General features: G+C 31.0%; 7 protein-coding genes and 1 long non-coding RNA gene across 10 annotated transcripts; 1 reads left to right on the top strand and 7 right to left on the bottom strand.

The window, feature by feature from the left end:
- Positions 1-50: 50 nt before the first annotated feature.
- On the bottom strand, positions 51-2,398 carry LOC145962542 (4-vinylanisole receptor-like). Its single transcript, XM_083083695.1, has 5 exons — positions 1,505-2,398; positions 1,229-1,328; positions 799-909; positions 406-561; positions 51-172 (listed from the first exon to the last, which is right to left on the bottom strand). Exons 1-5 carry the CDS (start codon positions 2,284-2,286, stop codon positions 119-121), a joined length of 1,203 nt encoding a protein of 400 aa, XP_082939821.1. The 5' UTR covers positions 2,287-2,398; the 3' UTR covers positions 51-118.
- A 684-nt stretch (positions 2,399-3,082) lies between these two features.
- LOC145962538 (odorant receptor 4-like) lies at positions 3,083-5,779 on the bottom strand. The gene is made up of 6 exons (XM_083083680.1): positions 4,950-5,779; positions 4,679-4,778; positions 4,301-4,411; positions 3,925-4,080; positions 3,501-3,740; positions 3,083-3,184 (listed from the first exon to the last, which is right to left on the bottom strand). Exons 1-5 carry the CDS (start codon positions 5,729-5,731, stop codon positions 3,687-3,689), a joined length of 1,203 nt encoding a protein of 400 aa, XP_082939806.1. The 5' UTR covers positions 5,732-5,779; the 3' UTR covers positions 3,083-3,184; positions 3,501-3,686.
- A 1,559-nt stretch (positions 5,780-7,338) lies between these two features.
- On the bottom strand, positions 7,339-14,407 carry LOC145969697 (uncharacterized). Its single transcript, XM_083095924.1, has 8 exons — positions 13,791-14,407; positions 13,210-13,442; positions 12,993-13,092; positions 12,492-12,841; positions 8,457-9,242; positions 8,079-8,178; positions 7,871-7,981; positions 7,339-7,599 (listed from the first exon to the last, which is right to left on the bottom strand). The coding sequence occupies exons 1-8, from the start codon at positions 14,394-14,396 to the stop codon at positions 7,375-7,377; spliced, it is 2,511 nt and encodes an 836-aa protein (XP_082952050.1). The 5' UTR covers positions 14,397-14,407; the 3' UTR covers positions 7,339-7,374.
- LOC145962692 (uncharacterized) lies at positions 10,701-12,411 on the bottom strand. The gene is made up of 2 exons (XM_083083945.1): positions 11,274-12,411; positions 10,701-10,861 (listed from the first exon to the last, which is right to left on the bottom strand). The coding sequence occupies exons 1-2, from the start codon at positions 11,874-11,876 to the stop codon at positions 10,820-10,822; spliced, it is 645 nt and encodes a 214-aa protein (XP_082940071.1). The 5' UTR covers positions 11,877-12,411; the 3' UTR covers positions 10,701-10,819.
- A 535-nt stretch (positions 14,408-14,942) lies between the features above and the next one.
- LOC145962577 (odorant receptor 10-like) lies at positions 14,943-16,824 on the bottom strand. Its single transcript, XM_083083773.1, has 5 exons — positions 16,264-16,824; positions 15,708-15,940; positions 15,523-15,622; positions 15,092-15,361; positions 14,943-15,008 (listed from the first exon to the last, which is right to left on the bottom strand). The coding sequence occupies exons 1-5, from the start codon at positions 16,822-16,824 to the stop codon at positions 14,943-14,945; spliced, it is 1,230 nt and encodes a 409-aa protein (XP_082939899.1).
- Positions 15,486-17,861, top strand: LOC145962718 (uncharacterized). Of its 3 annotated transcripts, none has more exons than XR_014435933.1 (5): positions 15,486-15,542; positions 15,645-15,832; positions 16,137-16,532; positions 16,710-16,910; positions 17,006-17,861. It is a non-coding gene; the product is annotated as an uncharacterized LOC145962718 (long non-coding RNA). The 3 variants fall into 3 exon arrangements; XR_014435934.1 differs by having other exon boundaries at positions 15,514-15,832; positions 17,006-17,172; positions 17,361-17,861; XR_014435932.1 differs by having other exon boundaries at positions 15,514-15,832.
- LOC145962591 (odorant receptor 82a-like) lies at positions 17,158-19,194 on the bottom strand. Its single transcript, XM_083083795.1, has 5 exons — positions 18,395-19,194; positions 18,026-18,125; positions 17,765-17,875; positions 17,511-17,666; positions 17,158-17,432 (listed from the first exon to the last, which is right to left on the bottom strand). The coding sequence occupies exons 1-5, from the start codon at positions 19,192-19,194 to the stop codon at positions 17,379-17,381; spliced, it is 1,221 nt and encodes a 406-aa protein (XP_082939921.1). The 3' UTR covers positions 17,158-17,378.
- A 932-nt stretch (positions 19,195-20,126) lies between these two features.
- Positions 20,127-22,238, bottom strand: LOC145975992 (odorant receptor 49b-like). The gene is made up of 5 exons (XM_083106796.1): positions 21,223-22,238; positions 20,940-21,039; positions 20,735-20,845; positions 20,400-20,555; positions 20,127-20,310 (listed from the first exon to the last, which is right to left on the bottom strand). Exons 1-5 carry the CDS (start codon positions 22,017-22,019, stop codon positions 20,257-20,259), a joined length of 1,218 nt encoding a protein of 405 aa, XP_082962922.1. The 5' UTR covers positions 22,020-22,238; the 3' UTR covers positions 20,127-20,256.
- Between the last annotated feature and the right edge of the window lie 262 nt (positions 22,239-22,500).

A 22,500-nucleotide genomic window follows, 5' to 3' on the forward strand; every position in this document is an offset into this window, starting at 1 on the left:
CACGTATATACTGACATCCTACAGAAAACTTTTGACATATCTATACCATGAAAGTGTACAACAATGGTTTTATTATTATATTTTGACCAGATAATTTTGATGATTAGAACAAAAATATTCAATCAACTACATTTCGAAGCATATTAAAATATGTCACAGATGTTTTTATAACCTAAAACAAAATCGACCAGACCAGTCGCATTAATAAGACCCTAAGAATAAATGCAATTATAATATATAATATATATGTAATATTTAAAGTAATAAATTTTAATGTAGTGTACATATATATATATATATATATATATATATATATATAATAATAAATTTTTTGTGCATGTATACATATACACATACACATTGTGATTATACGATATAAATTTAAATATATAAATATTTTCTTACATCACCATATGTTTTAAATGATAAGTCCATAATTTTTCCAGCGGTGACTTTAGTTGGTAAATTAGATATGATCATCACTAGTACAATTCCACGCGCACTCTTGTCCGGAAGGCGATACCATTCAAGTTCGCACGATGCGCTAGCTACTTTCTCCGCCTATTAAGTATTATTGCACATTCGTAGCAACATTTCACGAATTTAAACGTATTATTAATATACGAAATGTTTTCAAAATTTAAATAAAAATTATTTTTGTTGCTTTTACATATATAAACACAGACACAAATAAAAGAATTAATCATATTAAACAATATTAATAAAATATTGATATCATTATGCGTGATAATATATATAATAGAATCGTAAGAAAGATTTGATGTGCCGAACACATACCTGAGCGGTAAGCTGTTCACCTGTATAACAAAACAGAAACATATTTATCATCATACATGTAAGCGACAAGAAATAAGAACATGTAGCTATTGTATTGCTTTTTTCCCATTCCTATAAAGATGATATTTTCAATGTAAGCTTTTATATAAGTATAGGATGACATGAAAATTATCATTATCAATTTTCATTTACATTAGAATCATAAGGCATTTGAATTATCTGAATACATTAGCAATTTTAAAATCTTTTGAATATTAAATATTAAATATTAAATATTATTATTATATTATTATTGAATATTAAAAAAAATAATATTTTTATTTTTAATTATAACATCTTTATAATGAATTTTTTATTTTATTATAAAATTATTAAAATACATTTTAATGAAACATTTAAAAAAGTACAAGGATAATAAAATATCACAAACCACTATTATACAATATCCAAGAGTGCATATAATTGTTGTACCCCCTATTAATTCTATTAAACATATTTGCTGCATTGCATGTTCCACTAATTGCAAAAAACTGAAATATATTTATGATATCAAATCGGCATTTTTACTTTTAAAAAATAACTGTATTAAGAATTATTTCTCATGCGTGGAAGACAAATCAAATTTGTTAAGAAATTAAAATATATAATTATTTTTTTTCTTGTTATAATATAGAGATTTTACATATAAAAATTACCAATGACTCACTATCGTATTCTTATTTGATGTTCCACTACTGCGGCTAGTTTCTTATTTGCCTCTTCTCTTTCTTTCCACTGGTCTTCAACGAGATGTCTCATTAGCTCTATTAAGATCCTCAGCTGACCACAGGCATGCATCACGAACACAGCTGCGAGGCCACATGCGCCTGTTGTGATTGAATAAGTAACTAAACCCGATAAGAACTGTATCGCAAAAATCATCTCATAATTAGGACTAATTTGTGAATTGAAGGAGAAAAAATATCCTGGACATGGTAAAGGTCTAATAGTGATATTTTGCGCGTTAATTATTTTTCCCTTCGCAAATGGTAAAATTAATCGGAAAGAGAGTCCGCTGCTATACATAAAGGCCCCGCAAAGTGCAACTAGGCGTCTTCCGGTTTTTGCGGATTCAATCATCATATTTCGTCTGTTCATATTGGTAACATTTCTCCAATCTTCTTCGATGTGTTTTAAACAGCGTTTGATTTGCCTCTCGCGGAATATTAAATTACCGTATTTAGTTACGGTCATGAAGCCGAAAAGAAGTAGAGGAAATATCTGAATTTTGACATGTGTTCTCTTTTCGAAGAACCAAAAAAGAAAACCGGGAATCAGAACGGAATAAAGAAGAGCGTAAGTTATACAGATTAATATAAACTTATGAATTCTTTCCATGATAGTTCTTTTTCTGTTCAAAGACGGCCAGACTCCAAGTGTGATTAAAATGTTACGCGTTAATTGCGTGATAAATGTAATATCATCTTGATAATATTCGTTACGCAGCATTTTTTTTTTAATTTTTAAAAACGTTTGGAGGATGGTTTGCAATTTTTTTCTCTGGAAAATTACTCTTGAACTGCTTCTATCATCAGAATTACTACCGTTAATATGAAACTTAAACGCGAGTTGAATCACGACTGTCTGCAGCAAAAAAAGTAGTCGATGAAATAAATTCTCTATCCGCCTACGCTTGCGCGCTTTAAATATTTAAGTGATTGCGTGAGAAAGATGTTTTAAAAGCAGAAGAAAAAGTTTCCGAATCGACTTGCTCACCGAGGGTTACGATTGCTTTTTACGAATAGAATTTTTATTCAACGTATATCTTTTTCTCAACTAGAAATACAGCTTTAAAACTTTATTGTTTCCTGTATTAAACTCACGATTGTATTTATCGAACATTAACCACTAAAAATAGTTCTGTTCCTTTTTTACAGTGCTTTGATTTCACATGTAAAAGACAACGTATAACGCTATATTAATACATTTCTCAATAAATGTCAAATTATACTTATATTGTTGGTTATTTTTTAATTATTTTATATTATTAAAAAGAAAGTAATAATAATTATGTAATTTAAATAACTAACACACAATATTGGATTAGTTTCTCAAAAAATTTATAATATATCTGTTATATATTTTAGAAAACTTTCTGCATGCACTCTTCTATAGAAGAAATAAATTTATATCGAAATATATATCGCGCGTATATATATATGTACATTATACACAAAACTTTTGTATTTGACACATTTATATCATAAGTTTACACAATAATGTTGTAGTAACGGTAAATCCATGTCAAGCAGAAGGTTAACGTTGCATGTATTGAAACTTTCGTAGGGATTGTGTGTATGCAGATCTATTTATTATTCTTTTATCGTAGGGGGAGCATGTATTCTTGCTGAAAGTCAAAATAGGATTAATGTTATGCAAAGAAACTTATTTGATGATAGCAGTAAAATAAGGTTGTTAACTTCTAGTATTTTACTATATCATTTTACTTGCGTATACGTGCAAAAATCAAAGAGTATGCATAGTATTTTTTGTTAATGTAAAATTATATTTCTGTTTATTTTTTAAAATTCTTATACTTTGTTATTTATTTTATATGTATAATAAGAGATATAGATATTTGTGGAAGAATATAAAATGATAATTGCATATTCATCATAAAACTGATTTCAATAAAAATTTAATCTGTCAAAACAAAAACACACCTTCAGTTATTTATCGAAGAGATATATTTAAGAGGCGAAAATAAATATATCATGTATACACAGATATCCTAGAAAACTTTTGTGTAAAACTTCTGACATATCTTCTGACATATCATGCAAGTGTAGATACAATGATTTTATTATTATATGTTAACCAGATAATTTTGATGATTAGAACAAAAATATTCAATCAATTACATTTCGAAGCATATTAAAATATGACACAGCTGTCTTTACAACCTAAAACAAAACCGGCTAGACTAGTCGCATTAATAGAACTCTAAGATTAAATGCCATTATAATATATGTATATATATATATGTGTGTGTGTATAATAATAAATTTTTTGCACATGCATAAATACATGTGCATACACACTGTGATTATGTGTGATATAAATTTAAATATATAAATATTTTCTTACATCACCATATGTTTTAAATGATAAGTCCATAAGTTTTCCAGCGGTGATTTTGGTTGGTAAATTAGATATGATCATCACTAGCACGATTCCACGCGCATTCTTGTCCGGAAGGCGATACCATTCAAGTTCGCACGATGCGCTAGCTACCTTCTCCGCCTATTAATTATTATTGCACAATCGTAGCAACATTTCAACGTATTATTAATATACGAAATGTTTCCAAAATTAAGATAAAAATTATTTTTGTTGCTTTTACATATATAAACACAGACACAAATAAAAGAATTAATCATATTAAACATTAAAAAGTTGATATCATTATATATGCGTGATTATATAATAGAATCGTAAAAAGTATTTAATGGTGAACACATACCTGAGCGGTAAGCTGTTCACCGGTATAACAAAACAGAAACATATTTATCATCATAGATGTAACCGACATAAAATAAGAACATGTAGCTATTGTATTGCTTTTTTCCCATTCCTATAAAAATGATATTTTCAATGTAAGTGCTTTTTATATAAGTATAGGAAGACATGAAAATTATCACTATCAATTTTCATTTACATTAGAATCATATTTGAATTGTCTGAATACATTTACAATTTTAAAATCTTTTGAATATTAAATATTAAATATTATTATTGAATATTAAAAAAAATAATATTTTTATTTTATTATTATAAAATTATTAAGATATATTTTAGTGAAACATTTAAAATAATACAAGGTTAATAAAAAATCACAAACCATTATTATACAATATCCAAGAATGCATACAATTGTTGTACACCCCATTAATTCTATTAAACATATTTGTTGCATTGTATGTTCCACTAATTGCAAAAAACTGAAATGTATTGATGTTATCAAATCGATCATTTTTACTTTAAACTGTATTAAGAACTATTATTCATACGTAGAAGGCAAATCAAATTTGTTGAAAAATTAAAATATATAATTTAATTTTTTTGTAGTTATAATATATAGATTTTATATATAAAAATTACCAATGACTCACTATCGTATTCTTATTTGATGTTCCACTACAGCGGCTAGTTTCTTATTTGCCTCTTCTCTTTCTTGCCACTGGTCTTCAACGAGATGTTTCATTAGCTCTATCAAAATTTTCAACTGACCACAGGCATGCATCACGAATATGGCAGCAAGTCCACATACACCCGTTGTGATCGAGAAGGTAACTAAACCTGATAAGAACTGTATCGCGAAAATCATCTCATAACTAGGACTCGCTTGTGAATTGAAGGAGAAAAAATATCCTGGACATGGTAAAGGTCTAATAGTGATATTTTGCGCGTTAATTATTTTTCCCTTCGCAAATGGTAAAATTAATCGGAAGGAGAGTCCGCTGCTATACATAAAGGCCCCGCAAAGTGCAACTAGGCGTCTTCCGGTTTTCGCGGATTCAATCATCGTGTTTCGTGCGTTCATATTGGTAACATTTCTCCAATCTTCTTCGATGTGTTTCAAACAGCGTTTGATTTGCCCCTCGCGCAATATTAAATTAGCGTATTTACTTATGGCCATGAAGCCGAAAAGAAGTAGAGGAAATACCTGAATTTTGACATGTGTTCTCTTTTCAAAGAACCAAAAAAGAAAACCGGGAATCAGAACGGAATAGAGAAAAGCGTAAGATATACAGATTAATAGAAACTTGTGAATTCTTTCCATTATAGTTCTTTTTCTGTTCAAAGACGGCCAGACTCCAAGTGTGCTTAAAATGTTACGCGTTAATTGCGTGATAAATATAATATCATCTTGATAATGTTCGTTACGCGACATTTTTTTTAAATTTTCGAATAACGTTTAGAGGTTTGCAATTTTTTTCTCTAGAAAATTACTCTTGAACTTCTATCTCATCAGAACTTACTATCGTTTATATGAAACTTAAACGCGAGTTGAATCACGACTGTCAGCAGCAAAAAAAGCAGTCGATGAAGTAAATTCTCTATTCGCTTACGCTTGCGCGCTTTAAAAATTTAAATGATTACGTGAGAAAGATGTTTTAAAAGCAGAAAAGTTTCCAAGTCAACTTGCTCACCGAGGGTTACGATTGCTTTTCACAAATAGATTTTTATTCAACGTATATCTCTTTTTCAACTAGAAATACGGCTTTAAAACTTTATTCTTTCTTGTATTAAACTCACGATTATATTTATCGAACATTAATCGCTAAAAATAGTTCTGTTCCTTTTTCATAGTGCTTTGATTTCACATGTAAAAGACAACATATAACGTTATATTAAGCATTTCTCAATAAATGTCAAATTATACTTATATTGTTGGTTATTTTTTAATTATTTTATATTATTAAAAAGAAAGTAATAATGATTATGTAATTTAAATAACTAGCACACACAATGTTGAATTAGTTTCTAAAAAAATTTATAATGTATCATATATTTTAGAAAACTTTTTGCATGTATTCTTCTATAAAAGAAATAAATTTATATTAAAATATATATCGCACGTATATATATGTACATTATACAAAACTGTTTTGTATTTAACACATTTATATCATAAGTTTACATAATAATGTTGCAGTAACGGTAAATCCGTGTATATAGTTTTGATAATAAGAATAAAATTATTACACATCAGAGAAATAGATTCAGTCTGTTACGTTTAGAAGCATATTAAAATACGTTACAGCTGTCTTGACGACCTAAAATACAACATTCTGTAATAATTTATTTATTATTTTGACATGATGTAATTCAATAAAATTTAATAATATTTCAATAATATTTAATAATAATTCAATAATATTTAATAATAATTCAATAATATTTTTGCACATTCTTGTAGCTCATTTCGAGAGCTTTCCAAAACACTATAACAAAGTATTTTTTCATCAAGTACTTTTCGAGTTATAAGGCTTGAAATAATTTCTTAATTTTACATAAACCGTAAAATATCTTGTAAAATATTCATTTTTCGATTATCTTACCTTAATACTTTTATGTGCAAAATAATGAGAGGAATCAATTGGTGTAAAGAAAACACATAATTGTTTCGAAAAAAAAAATGTAATTGTTAATTGCAAATTACATTTTTTCTTTCGAAACAATTATGTGTTTTCTTTACACCAATTGATTCCTCATTATTTTGCACATAAAAGTATTAAGGTAAGATAATCGAAAAATGAATATTTTACAAGATATTTTACGGTTTATGTAAAATTAAGAAATTATTTCAAGCCTTATAACTCGAAAAGTACTTGATGAAAAAATACTTTGTTATAGTGTTTTGGAAAGCTCTCGAAATGAGCTACAAGAATGTGCAAAAATATATAGGGTATTCCATTTAAAAAATTCAAGGTGACCTTCATGTGACCTTCCAGCGACTATTCAAAGTCAAACCATTGCCACCATTTTATAGCTCTCTTTAAACCAAACAACTTTTATTTGAAACATTTTTCTCTAAAATGCTTTATTTTTTAGATATTCGACCGTTTCCGGACTTTTCGAAAACCCTGTATATGTTCTTACATCACCGTATGTCTTGAATGACAAATCCATGATCTTTCCAGCGGTGACCTTGGTAGGCAAGTTTGACATAATTATCACTAGCACAATTCCACGCGCTTTTTTGTCCGGAAGACGATACCATTCGAGCTCGCACGATGTATTAGCTACTCTCTCCGCCTGTTATTGATATTTAAGCATTTCATATTTCAATCATATTTTATAAATATCTTCAATAATTTATTTATAAAGAGCAAAAACACTATTTGATAAGGAAATATAAAAATAACATTATTATACTCTATTATGACATATTATTATGATATTTTATGACATTATATTATATTATATTATGACATATGTATATGTATATATAACTTTTTATTGTTTATTTTATAATGTAATAACGTTTCCCAAAAAAAATTTAACAGGTTGATATCAACAAACATACCTGAACCGTAAGCTGTTCACCAGTATAACAAAACATGAACATGTTTATCATCAAAGATGTAAGTGTAATAAAATAAGAACACATAGCTATTGAATTGCTATTTTCCCATTCCTATAAATGTAAATACTTTATATGTTTCTTTACTTTCTTTTTCTTTACTGTTTTATTGAGAGAACATAATTTGAAAATATAAACATTATACACGAACCATGATTATAAAATATCCCAAAAGACAGACGATTGTTGTGCAACCCATTAATTCTATCAGACATGCTTGTTGCATTGTATGTTCTACCAATCGCAAAAAACTAAAATATCGATTAAATCGACAAGTAAAATCAGCATTTTCAAAAAGAGTAAAAGAATAATTAATAAATAATATTAACTATAATAATTAATATAATTAATATATAATTTATATTAATATTAATATAAATAATATTAACTGTGTATATGAAATATGAATATATGCAGAATATGATTTATCAATAATTATCAATTATTATTAATAAATAATTATTAAGCATTTCGAATCATACAATCGAAATAGATAATTTAAAATAAATCACAATTTGAAAACACTTACTTCCGTATCCTTATTTGATGCTCGACCATTGCAGCAAGTTTCCTATTCAACTCTTGATTTTCTTCCCATTGTATTTCAACGAGATTTCTCATCAAATCCATTAAGATCTTCAGTTGACCACAAGCGTGCATCACAAAAACAGCCGAGAGGCCACATACACCGATTGTTATTGAATAAGTAACTATGCCGGACAAAAATTGAATCGCGAAAACCGTCTCGTAAATAGGACTAACTTGTATATCGAAAGAAAATAAATAAGCAGGGCAAGGCAGAGGTTTGATTGTGACATTCTGCGCGGTGACGATCTTTCCCTTGGCAAATGGCAGAATCGATCGAAAGGAGAGTCCGCTACCATACATGAAAGCTGCGCAAAGTGTAACCAGGCGTCTTCCTACCTTTGCGGATTCAATCATCGAATCTCGTGCATCTATGCTGATAAGAAACTTCCAATCCTCCTCGATATGTTTCAAGCAACGTCTGATACGTCCCTCGCTGAATACCAAAATACTGTATTTACCTGTAGCCATAAAGCCGTAAAAAATCAGAGGAATCGTTTGAACTCGGACACGCGGTCTCTTCTCGATCAGCCAAAAAAGAAGGCCGGGAATCAGGACACAGTAAAGAAGAATATAAGAGCTTGAGATTAATAGAAATTTCCAAGCTCTTTCGCTGATAGATTTTCTTTTGTTCAAAGATGGCCAGACTCCGAGTAAACTCAAAACTTGACGCGTTAATTGTGTAATATACATAATGTCATCTTGATAATGTTGATTGCGTAACATATTTCTGTTAATTTTGTATGTGAAAACGATACGAAAATCGGATCACGACTGATCGTTGCGAGAAAAAATTGTCGATGAAGTAAATTCGCTGTCCGCTTGCGCTTGCGCGTTTTAAAGATTCAAATGTTGGAAGAGTTTGAAAAAGAGTTGTGGCAAGAACCAAGTTGTCCACCAGCGAGGGTCGAGATTGCTTTTCCATGGAAAAACTGTATTTCTGTTTGCTAATGTGTATTTTTTTCAAATATACTGGAATATAATTGGTTGCAACTTTGTTTCTTTCTGTATGAAAACTCGGGATTGGATTTATCAGATCATTGACCGACACGTAATAGCTTCGCTTACATCTTACATAGTAAAGAATATTTCGATATACTTGCATAAAAGGATGTAATAGAGAAATAAGTGGATTAAATAAATATAGATTTATATCTATATGATAAAATAAATAAATGTGAAATTATATACATGCAATATATTTATATACAAGTGATATTTTATCGATTAGTGCTCAGAAAAGCAAAGTGAACTTGTTGAACTTGTTGCGTGAGGAACAAAAATTGAAAACAGCAAATCATTTCTCTGAAAAACATTTCCATGTCAATGTTTATCAAGTTTTCTAATTACATATTTGATTTAACTTTGTTGATACTTTTGTTGTGTGTAACTTGCGTTTCTAAAAGCTGTAATGTTGGTAAGTAAGTAGAAATATATATATATATATATGTATATATATATATGATACATTGATACACTGATTTGAATCATAATTATATTTAATTCATCAACATAGCTCAAAAATAAAAAAATTATTGATTTTCATCAATCAAAGTAGTATTATATTTCGCATGTTCGGTATTTGCTATTAACCGATAGACAATTAAATACGATCGAGGATATTACAAATATATTTTTCTTGATTATTTCTTATCTTCTTCTCCATTGCGATATAGTATCGGATATTTTGTATTACATATTTGTTAATGGAATGCACAGACAGATGAAGATGATGCCACTGATCCTTTACTCAATCATGATAATCGGCAAGTACAGTAATCTGATTGTCTACAAATCTAATATCAGACGTCGTTTGCGATACATCAAGGAAGATTGGAGGATAACAGTTAAATATATATATATATATATATATATATATATATATATATATATATATATTAAATCTCAAGCGATAGACGGAGGATAACAGTTAAATATATATATATATATATATATATATATATATATATATATATATATATATTTAACTGTTATCCTCCGTCTATCGCTTGAGATTTCTAAGGCGATTATACAACGTACGGTTACGATGTAGTAAATTAAACATATGCTACATGATGCGTTTACAAATTCCACGAGGCATATCTCGGTAAATAAATTGCTTATGTTGGAAACCAATCTACAAAATTGCAGACCATGTGTCCATAAAAATTTGAAATGTTGTTGCATTCGATTTATTACCTAAGCAAATGTAAATGCCGGGTCACCGCGGTAGCTATTCGGTTCTCGATGGAACCGTCATTGTGTTTGCCACCGTCCACGGTTTCCTCAAAAATCGCCGTTAACACGTCACACTGGCCGCACACATGCATGACGAAATGAGCCATCAAGCTGCAAATCCCGCAAAATGCGCTATAGGCAGTACAACCGAAGAGAAGTTGTAAGAAGTACACGATCTCATATGCAGGACTAGTCTGTGCGATGATACAATAATTGATTTGTACGTGAATATTATTTTATAAATATAAAATATATTTCATTTCTAATAAATTATTTTTGAAATTCGTTTATCAATTTAGTCTCGTCTTCTTTAGCAAAAATTGTAATTTAGAATTCGAAAATTATTAGAGTCTCGATATTTTTTTGCCAAGAAAAATTTGTTTTTAAACTGAAAAAAATTGTCATTAAAAAGAAAACGCAACAAGAATAGAATATTCTATAATAATTGAAATATAAATTTAACATTATCAATCAACATTATTAATTAAAATTATGACTTACTCACTTTGAACGTCGAATTTACCTTGGAATCAAACACGAGAAATTCGCAGGGCGATGGATGCAGTCTCACGGTGACGTTATTCTCATTGATCGTATTCGGCGACACCATAGGTAGCATATAATACAACGTACCACCGCTGAACATGAAAGTCACAGAAACGATACCAAACGTGCGACCCACTTTGGCATTCGCCAGCATGATGTCCCGATCCTCGACGATTATCCCGCATCGCCAATCGTCGGCCACGTGATCGATACAAGACTTGAGCTGATCTTGATGCCACAGCAGCAAAATGTAACTCGTGAAGACCGTCAACATGAAGAGCAGCGGACATATCGTGCGGAGTATCAGGAAGACGCTCCATTTCTCCTTGACGATTTGCATGATCCACGGCACAATAGTGAAAATTAAGAGGAACGTAGCGATCATCATTGATAGCTTATGCAAAGCCACCTTAAGCCTCGAAGTTTCATCGTCACCTAATGGCCATGCACCGATCGGTTTCAACAGGCAAAGGCTTATCTGGATGGTGTAATAAAAGTCCGAAATATATGATTCATATATATTCCGTTTTGTTACACTGTCGGCGTTTGTTAGTTGCTTCCGGTCGATCATCATTCCCATGGTGTAAAGGCGCCGCCTGCTCGATCTGTACTATCTAGATTGTCAGAATAATGCGGATTCCTGCTAGAAAGCATGCGCACGTTCAATGAACTCCTGCGATGTTCGCGAGTAAAAGTCGCGACTTTGATGACTAGCAATTTGCATTTTGTAATATGCTTAGTTGAGTTTACGGGGGAAACAGCGCAGCTGCGGTTGGAATAAATCGGAAAAGGAACATGAACAATTATGTTTAATACAATGTTACGGTAGCAGGATAGAAACTTTTGTCCAAGGATAATCAATGCAAAGGTGTTGACAGTACGTAATATTCTGATATTTTCTAATATTTTCGAAAAACCCTACAACTTGTGAGACGTAAAGTTTTTCTTTATACAATTTTGTGTTATGCATTATTTTCATATTTCGATTTGATGTTAAACTACCTGTATAAGATTATTCAGCAAAATCTTTATTCAAACATATATTTCTGAAAATATTAATAATCTTCGCGCATCTTTTATGTTTCTTAATTATTTCATTGAAAAATGTAGGCAACTCTTGTATATTTACATAATATCTCGCGAGGAAACTTCACGAAGTAAGTTAAGGTATGCCATTGACGTTCTTAAAATCTAGATAATAACACATATGTCGTTATCGATAATTATAATAGAAATATTTGAATCAGTCTTAATAATTAAATTTTGCGTACTCACATTAGAAAAACTATTCATAGTTAGTTTTACCATTTTTCCGGCAGTAAGCTCAACCGGATAATTCGACATAATAATCGGGAACATCAAGTTACGTGCCTTATTTTGTGGCAAACGATACCATTCAATCATGTAACACTTAATGCCTACTTTTTGGCATCGATCTACGAGCCGTTCGCCAATGTAGCAAAATATGTATATGTTAAAAGTAATTGATATAAAGGCGACGAAATACACGAAAATTTGTAGCATTGATTCCTGATTATTCCAATCCTACACACATAATGTTAGAAATATGTATATAGAGTAATGTGTTAGAAATACAACTAATAAATTAAATAATTAAACTATATATATGTATAAAATACTTCCATTTTATCTGATAAAAAAAATAAAATTTTGAAATAAAACTGTAATAACGTACCATGATAACGTAATAACCAAGTAAACATATATTACATGAAGCATTTATAAATTCCGCTAAACATATCCCGTTCAATACCTTATCTACGTCAGAAACGAATCTGAAATTTAACATAATATTCGCAGAAAACTGCAATGCAAGTGGAAAATAAATTCAAATATAATAAATAAATAAATAAATAAGTCAAATCAGTTATGCAATTAGTTAATCAACTTACTTGAGTATTCGAAGATGATGTATTATAGCGGTACTAATCCTTTGATCGACGGTACCTGGATTTCGATTACCACCATCGATCAACTCTTCGAGAACATGCATCAGGATATCGCATTGACCGCATACGTGAGTTACAAATTTGGCTGTTAAGCTACAAATGCCGCAGAACGTGGTATACGCAGTGATACACGATAAAGCTACCAATACATATGTGATTTCGTAAACTGGACTGACCTGTAATTAAAAGAATACATAATTGTCAAAAAATCATAATTTTCCAATTATATATAATTATTTTTAAAATGATTTTCATTAGAGTTTTTATTAATTATAACTTTAGCCAAATATATTTAATCATCTGTCGCTAAGAATACATAATTAATTTATTATAAAAATAATTTTTAATCTTTCTTTTATAAACTTTCTAATTTTCTTTTATAATAAAAAAGGAAATAGGAGATCGCTATAATTATAATTATAATTTAAAATATGATGAATTATAATTATTATATATATGATGAATTATGATTATCTATTTTCAGTTTGCAAATAAACGAATTTAATGTCGTACATTGAATTGACCTGGACGTCCAAGAAGATCAGCTCACAGGGATTGGGCAGCGATCTAATCGTCACATTGTCTTCCGTGATGATAGGTGGTAATACTAGTGGCATGCAGTTATAAGGTATACCACTGCCGAACATAAACGCCATGGAGATGATACCAAAGTAGCGTCCCGACTTGGCGTTAGCTAGCATGATCTCGCGATCCTCGGTTATCGTCACATTTCGCCAGTCTTCAGCAATGTGATCGATGCACGATTTGATCTCATTCTGATTTAACAGCAACAGGAGATACCTCAGAAACACGGTAAATGTAAATATCAATGGACATGCGGTTCTGAGAATCTCGTACAAGCTCCATTTTGTAGTAATTATACACGTGATCCATGAGGCGACTGAGAAAAATTGAAGAAACGTGGCGACGACGATCGACAAGCCGTGAATGATAACTTCTGTCTTGGTGGCTTGCTGTCGCAATGGCCAGGCGCCGATCGGCTTCAGTAAGCGAAAGCTTATCTGGACGGCATAATAAAAATCCGAGATGTGATTCTTATTTTGTTTCATTTTATTGGCGATGTGTGTGTTAACAAACGCGACCTTTTGCTTCCGATTGATCATTTTCATTCGATGTGACGTTACTGCCAACTCGAACTTTACTACTGCGAAATAAAAATTCAACACGGATTTCTACGATTACGAAGCATGCGCGGCCCGTTCGATGAACCTTTCCGATCCCTGCGAGTCATAAAAGTCGTGACTTTGATGACTCGTAATTTGCATTTTTTAATATTGTCGATTTATGGGGAAACAACAGCTGCGGTTGTGAAATAAATCAAGAAGAAGAAGGGTTGAACAAAGTTTACAGCGATGATGTGGCATCGATGGAAACTTTTGTCCAAGGATAATCGCAAAGTTACTAACATTATGTAGTTTTGATATTTTCTGATATTTTTCTCAAAAAAACTTTACAGCTAATATTGCGTGTGTAAAAGTTTTTACATAACCGTGTGCTTCGCGTTATTCTTGTATGTCTTGATCTTATATATTCAACTACATATACACTTATTACTTAGCAGATTGCTCGCATATTCTAAAAATATTAATAATCTTCGAAGAATGTATTATACCCTTAAATACTTTGTCTCAAAAATTCTTTCTATCATTGCACATTTATATATTTTCCCGCGAGACAACTTCGCGAAGTAAATTAAAGTACGTCATCGACATTTTCAAAATCTAAAGTATAACATATGGCAGCATCAACACATTTATAACATTTACAAAATTCGAGATATCCCCAATAAAATTAGTATACTTACATTAGAAAAACTGCTTATAGTTATTGTCGTCATTTTTCCGGCAGTAAGTTCAATCGGATAATTCGACATAATCATCGGGAAAATCAAGTTACGCGCCTTATTTTCAGGTAAACGATACCATTCTATCATATAACATTTAACACCTATTTTCTGGTATCGATCTACAAGCTGTTCTCCAATATAACAAAATATATATATGTTAAAAGTGATAGATACGAAGGCAAGAAAATATACAAAAATTTGTAGCATCGATTCTTGATTGTTCCAATCCTACACGTACAAGGTTAAAAATAAATAATTGATAGATTATATAGATAATATTTGTATAATATAATTAATATATATATATATATATATATATATATATATATAAATCTTTTTTAGCTGATAAAATAAAATATCAAATTATCGAATATTATTAATCGACATACCACAATAACATAATAACCAAGTAAACATATGTTACACGAAGCATTTATAAATTCCGCTAAACATATCTCGTTTAAAATCTTTTCTACGTCGGAAACAAATCTGAAACTCAATATATTTCTAGAAAATTGCAAATGGAAAATAAATGATAACCAAATTAAATTAGTTATACTGTTAATCAACTCACCTGAATATTCGGAGATGATGGGTTATAGCGAAACTAATTCTTTGATCAATAGTGCCCTGGTTTCGATCACCACCATCGATCATGTCTTCAAAAATATACATCAGGATTTCGCACTGACCACACGCGTGAGTAACGAATTTAGCCGTTAAACTACAAATACCGCAAAATACGGTATATAATATACAACACGATAAAGTTTCCAACGCATATACGACTTCATAAATTGGACTGACCTGTATGTGATAATTAAAAAGAACACAAAATTGCTAAAAAATTATAATTTGCTAATACAATTTGCTGTACACAATTATTTTTAAATTAAAAGTTTTTATTGATATTATGATTAACAATATATTTCTTGAACGCTTGTGCTAATATTAAGATTATGATCAACTTATTATGAAAAAGAAACTTAAAAAAATTTTTTAGATACATTTCTCTTATAAAATAAAAGAAAAAGAAAAGGAAGAAGGAAATCTAAATAATTAAGAAATTGAAAGTAAAATGTCTTTCGAGTCTCTGAATGAAAGATTTTAACACCGTACATTGAAATGACCTGGATGTCCAAAAAGAGTAGCTCGGAAGGATTGGGCAGCGATCTAATTGTCACGTTGTCTTTTGTAACGACGGATGGCAATATTAAAGGCATACAGGCATAAGGTATACCGCTGCCGAACATAAACGCCACGGAGATAATGCCAAAGAAGCGTCCGGATTTAGCGTTCGCTAACATGATTTTGCGATCTTCGATCATCGCCGCGTTACGCCAGTCTTCAACAATATGATCGATGCACGATCTGATTTCGTCTCGATGGAATAGCAACAGTAAGTATCTCAGAAAAACAGTAATTGAAAATATTAGCGGACATGCAGTCCTGAGAATCTCATAAATGCTCCATTTCGCAGTAACTATACATATGATCCACGGAATGATCATAAATAGTTGGAAAAACATAACGATGACAATTGATAAGCTATATATAATAATTTCTATTTTGGTAGCTCGCTGTTCCAGTGGCCAAGCACCGATCGGCTTCAACAACCAGAAGCTGACTTGTGCAGCATAGTAAAAATCCAAAATCCATTTGTCGTCTTGCATGGGATGGAACTCTTCCATAAATGCAGCGATTGTTTGCGTTGAGTGCAATCTTGATGACAATTCAATGACGACTAACAGTCAAGTTGGGAGATGCAAAGTTGTCGGTAAGCATGCGCGAGATGCACTTGGCTGTTTTCTGACTAGAGTGATTAAAACGATCCCTCGTCATTCGTAACTTGCATTTTATATAATGTTCCAGTAAGGTTGAGAGAAAAGTACAACTGTGTTCAAAGCGAGGGGATACTAATAATGCTCCAAGAAACTTTAACATGGGAAGGAAATACGATCTCAAGTTGTTCTGCCGACTCTATTGTAGAATTATAGTTTAATTCTCTTTTTTGCTACAGAAAAACTGCGGCCCCAAGCGTTTGTATCACGATGTTAAATATTATTTTAGCTAACAGTTATATAGCAATATTTTTTAGTAATATATTTTTTTGATTGTTCGATTCATTAATGTCGCTTGAAGATAAATGATAAATGCGAATAAGATGATAAGTGTTGTATTTGTGATAGAGTGAAAATAAGAAATTGATATGTTTCGATCAAGATAGTCGATATTGCAGCGATGTTTAGGCCGCAATCATTCGAATGAAATTAAGATACGCCGCTGATGTTTTACATACCTGTGAACATTCATCAAATAATTCAGCAATATGTTTGAATAAATTTCAAATTAATGAACAACCACAAAAGTTACTTACGTCGCAAAAACCTTGAAGTGATACATCAAATATTTTACCAGCTGTCAGTGTTGAAGGGCGATTTGATCTGATCATCACCATGACTAAACCGTTCACGTTCTTCGCTGGTAACGCATACCAGTTGATAAAATACGACGTCTCTCCAATTTTTATGCTCTTGTTTATGGCATAAAATTAAATGCAAATATCAAGAGTGTTTAATTAATACGAAACATTTTTCAATATTCGTTAAATTAATAATTTGTCAGATCTACCTCTTCTTTAAGTCGATCGCCGATGGATGATAAAGTAAAGACGTTTACCAAAATTGAAATTACTAAAATAAAATATATAATTGTACCTAATATTTGATTGTCCTCCCATTCCTGAAATAAATTTATTCGTAAAAGCAATATACTTGTATGCATCATATGTATTGTGTATATATGTATATAAGTTAATTTAGTATTAAACTTTACAAAAATAAAAAGCAGTCGATATAATATATTTCTAATAAAATATTTCTAATAAAATACCTTGAGAACACCATATTCAAGAAAACATATGATAATAGTGCATCCAACCATTTCGGATAAAAAGACAAAATTGAATGATTTTTCAATCATCTCAGTAAATCTGTAGAAATAACTTTTTATGATATAATAATTATTATAAATTATAATAAAAATATATCATTGCAAATAACTGTATTGTAAGAAATATTATTTGCTTCATATAATAAATCAAATCAAATAAAAATGAAATCAGTATTTATCTTCTTTGCTTTCTATTTTACACACATTTACACACATGCGCACTTTCTATTTCAATAAAATATATAAATATCGCATTACATTAATGATTTAATAAAATATGTCATTAACATTTGCATATTATTTGCCGACCTGAGAGCTCGCATATGATGCATGATTATTTGACCAAATCGTTTGTGAAGATCATTAGTTTCGCCGATCAAGAAAGTTTCCATATGTCTGCGACTGATCTCGAATAAACAACAGGCGTGCATCACGTAGGTAGCGATCAAACTGTAAACGCCACAGTTTGTTGATAAGATGATGGTGCTGAAGACGATTTGTGTGACGAAGAGAACCTCGTAAAACGGCGAGTTCTCCACCACGAAGAAGACATAGTCGCTGAGATATGGCAGAGGCAACTGCGTTGTATTATCCTCATTGACGATCTTATCTGCCACCAACGGCATAATTATATGATAAGGTAACGCACCACCATACAATAGTCCTAAGTATATGATTGTGAACTGTCTCCCGATTTTGGCGTGTTTCACCATCACCGATCGATCCTCCTCGCTCTCCACATCCCTGTATTGAATTTCCATTTGTTGTAGACAATGCTTGATATCATCTCTATTGATAATCATCGTCCAGAACTTGACGATACCCAGAAGACTGAATACCTGGGCGGCTATCACTTTCATATATCTCGTCAAGTCTTCCGCATCGAAGAAGGTATATATGATATGCGGAACGAGTAAGAAGCACATCAAACTGAACATGAAGCTCGTTTGGAGAACGTACTTCATCTTATCAAACGTAGAATCAGTCTTGTAAAGAGGCCAGACACCAACGGGCGTCAACAAGATTTTGGAGACTTTCACCACGTATTCCACGTCGGACCTATAATTAAAGTTTCGAAACAGCGTGCGGCTGGCGTTAGTCGACGACATGTTCGCGGTTTTTATAATTGCTTGATTGCGTTTTGATTTCCAACTATAACAATCAAAAGAGTCGTATGGAAGTTGACCGCATGGGCGCTTGCGTGCAGAAAGTTTGCCTCTCCGCAGCAACTTTGCGTAGGGGCTACCTTCTGAGAATCGTCGCAACTTCCCCAGGGAAAGCAAATGTGCATAATTTTAATGATTACGCAGGCGCTGTAAGATAAAAGATAGGAGATTTGCTTTGCTGTTCTGTCAAGAGCAAAAGCGTGCGATGTACAAAATGTGATATATTTCTATCAGTCGGAAAAACGGAGTGAAATCTAATATTAATTATATCTTGTGCGTGTGTGTATTTCTAAGAATATTATCATATATATTATATATTTGCTAAAATCAACATATTGGTATACATTAAGAATAAATTATATTTTCCAGTTATATCTATAAAAATAACATTCTGAATTTTATATCGTTACATGTGTATGTGTGTGAGTAATTCAAGTGTATAATAATAATTTGAACAATTGTCAGTTCCTTAGTTTAACATTTTCAACAGTGCCAAATTATTTGCATCGGTAAATCATGTTATTGAAATATTCTTAGCAAATTACTCCTGGCAGTTTCATTGCATTCATAATGATAGAACGTGAAGTTTTTGATTATTTGCGATTTACATTTTACAAATCCTTAAATGGAATTCGAAGAAAAGTAAGAATTTTGAAAAGGGAAAGATAATAATATCGCAATAAAAGTTCGAAACAAAGAGTACGCATTATGCGATATTATGCTATGTTAGATATAACTCATAATTCGAATAAATTTTTTTCCAAGAAAAGAGGGATTATGGATAAAGATATTACATGTGGAAATTATATGATATATAACATTGTTCAAGTAACTGTTAGTAATTTATTGTTGAATAGAGAGGTGATCGTTTTACTTACATTAAATAAGAAAAGTATAAGTGAGAGATATATTATATCTAAAGAAGCGACATTACACGTAACAATTTAACATATTTTATATAAGATAGTCGATAATATTGATAATAGTGTAATAATATTTATAAATTTATGTGGTCATTGCTCGTATAAAATTGAAATACGCCGCCGATGTTTTGCAAACCTATAAAAATGTACATAAATATACATGTGATAGATATTAATTTTTAATAATTATTAATTTTTTAGATAAATATCATAATAAATATTTACTTCGCAAAATCCTTGAAGGGAGAGATCAAATATTTTCGCGGCAGTTAAAGTTGATGGACGACCAGATCTGATTATTACCAAAATTAAATCAGCTATGATTTTTGTTGGCAAATTATACCATTCGATAAAATATGATGATTCTCCCACCTTTTTACTCTTCATAAACAAGAAATAAATATTGAATGTTTAATTAATCAATTACATTATTTTAAAAAATTAAAGCTTGATTATTTATTATATAAAATTATCATTTTTTATAGCGTTGTATGCAAGATGGATATGTATTATATTTTATTATAAGTTATATGCACTAATATAAAATTATTCTATTTTACCTCTTCTTTAAGACGATCGCCGATAGCTGATATAATATAAACATTCACAAATATTGATGTCATTAAAATAAAATATGTACCCATGTTTAAAATCTTTCCTTCTTCCCATTCCTAAAATAATTTTGTATAAACGTAGAACATCTTTGTAAAAATGTAGGATTAGTGGATAATTTGATTTTGCACCATTAATTTTTAACGGAAATACCTTAAGAACTCCAAATTCCAGAAAACATATAATAATAGTACATCCAACCATTTCGCATAAAAAAACAATATTTAATGATTTCTCAATCATTTCTGCGAATCTGTAATATATTTCATTACATTCAGTAAAATCATAAATAAAATTAAGATGATTGAGATACGATAAACGCATTTTCTTTTTTTCAGTTTATATTTTATAGTTGTATATAATTTAATTTAAAAAGTAATAAAATAATTTATAGAAACGTAAGAGAAAGATATACATATTCATAAGGCTTTCTCACCTAATGGCTTGCATGTGATGTTGGATTATTTGTCCGAGCCGCTTATGTAGATTATCAGTACCATTGCTGAGGACTGTTTCCATCTGTCTACGAACGACTTCGAATAAACAACAGCTGTGCATTACGCAGGTGGCGATTAAACTGTAAACACCGCAGTTCGTAGAGAGAATGATACTGCTGATTAGAATTTGCGAGACAAAAAGGATCTCGTAAAATGGTGAATTTTCCACCACGAAAAAGATGTAGTCGCTAAGATATGGTAAAGGTATCTGTGTCGTATTGTCTGCCTTGACGACTCTCTCCTCCAACAGTGGCATGATTATGTGATAGGGCAACGCACCACCGTACGATAATCCCAAATACGTCACCGTAAAGAGTCTACCGATCTTAGCGCTTTTCGTCATCACTAATCGATCTTCTTCGCACTCTACGTCTCTGTATTGAATCTCCATTTGTTGTAAGCAGTATCTGATCCCTTCTCTATTGATGATCATTGTCCAAAACTTGATAATAGCAAGCAGGCTAAATACCTGAGCGGCTATGACCTTCATGTATTTAGTCAGGTCTTCTGCATCAAAGAAGGTATATATAACATGCGGGATAAGCAAAAAGCACATCAAGCCGAATATTATTCCAGTTTGCAAAAAATTCTTCATTTTATCGGATGTAGAGGTGCCTCTATAAAGTGGCCAGATACCGACAGGTGTTAATAGAGTCTTAGCCACCTTCATCACATATTCGGTATCGGATCTATAATTATTATTTCGAAATATTGTGCGATCACCTCCTCCCGACATCGCTAGAAATTTTTAGCTTGTAATTGTTTTATCTTGCTACACGTACACCTGCGATGACTGACGGACACGACATATCCTTCGAGAATAAACCGTGAGCGCTTGCGTGCAAAGTTCGCTTCCCTACGATGATTTTCTATGGGCAATCTGCTAAAATTATTGTAACTTTTAATGGCAAGGAAAAAATGCGTTGCGATGATTTTCTATGGGCAATCTGCTAAAATTGTTGTAACTTTTAATGGCAAGGAAAAAACGCATTTGCGAGTGGCAACGCATGCGCTGTTATAACAAAGGCTTTGAACTCTTTGAGTCAGAGCTTTATTCTTCCACGTGTCTCTGAAAGTGTAGCGTATTTTTTTTACAATACGATCATCGAGAACGTAGATATATTCATGTGAATCGACAAGTTGAAGATATTTGATTTGTGTGTATTGGATTTTAGATATCTACTACAATTTTATAAAATAATGCGATATCGCGGGAA

Source organism: Camponotus vicinus, unplaced genomic scaffold (genome assembly GCF_025532165.1).
Source record: "Camponotus vicinus isolate PSW18456_S1 unplaced genomic scaffold, iyCamVici1.0 SCAF_1, whole genome shotgun sequence".
Lineage (NCBI taxonomy): Eukaryota > Metazoa > Arthropoda > Insecta > Hymenoptera > Formicidae > Camponotus > Camponotus vicinus.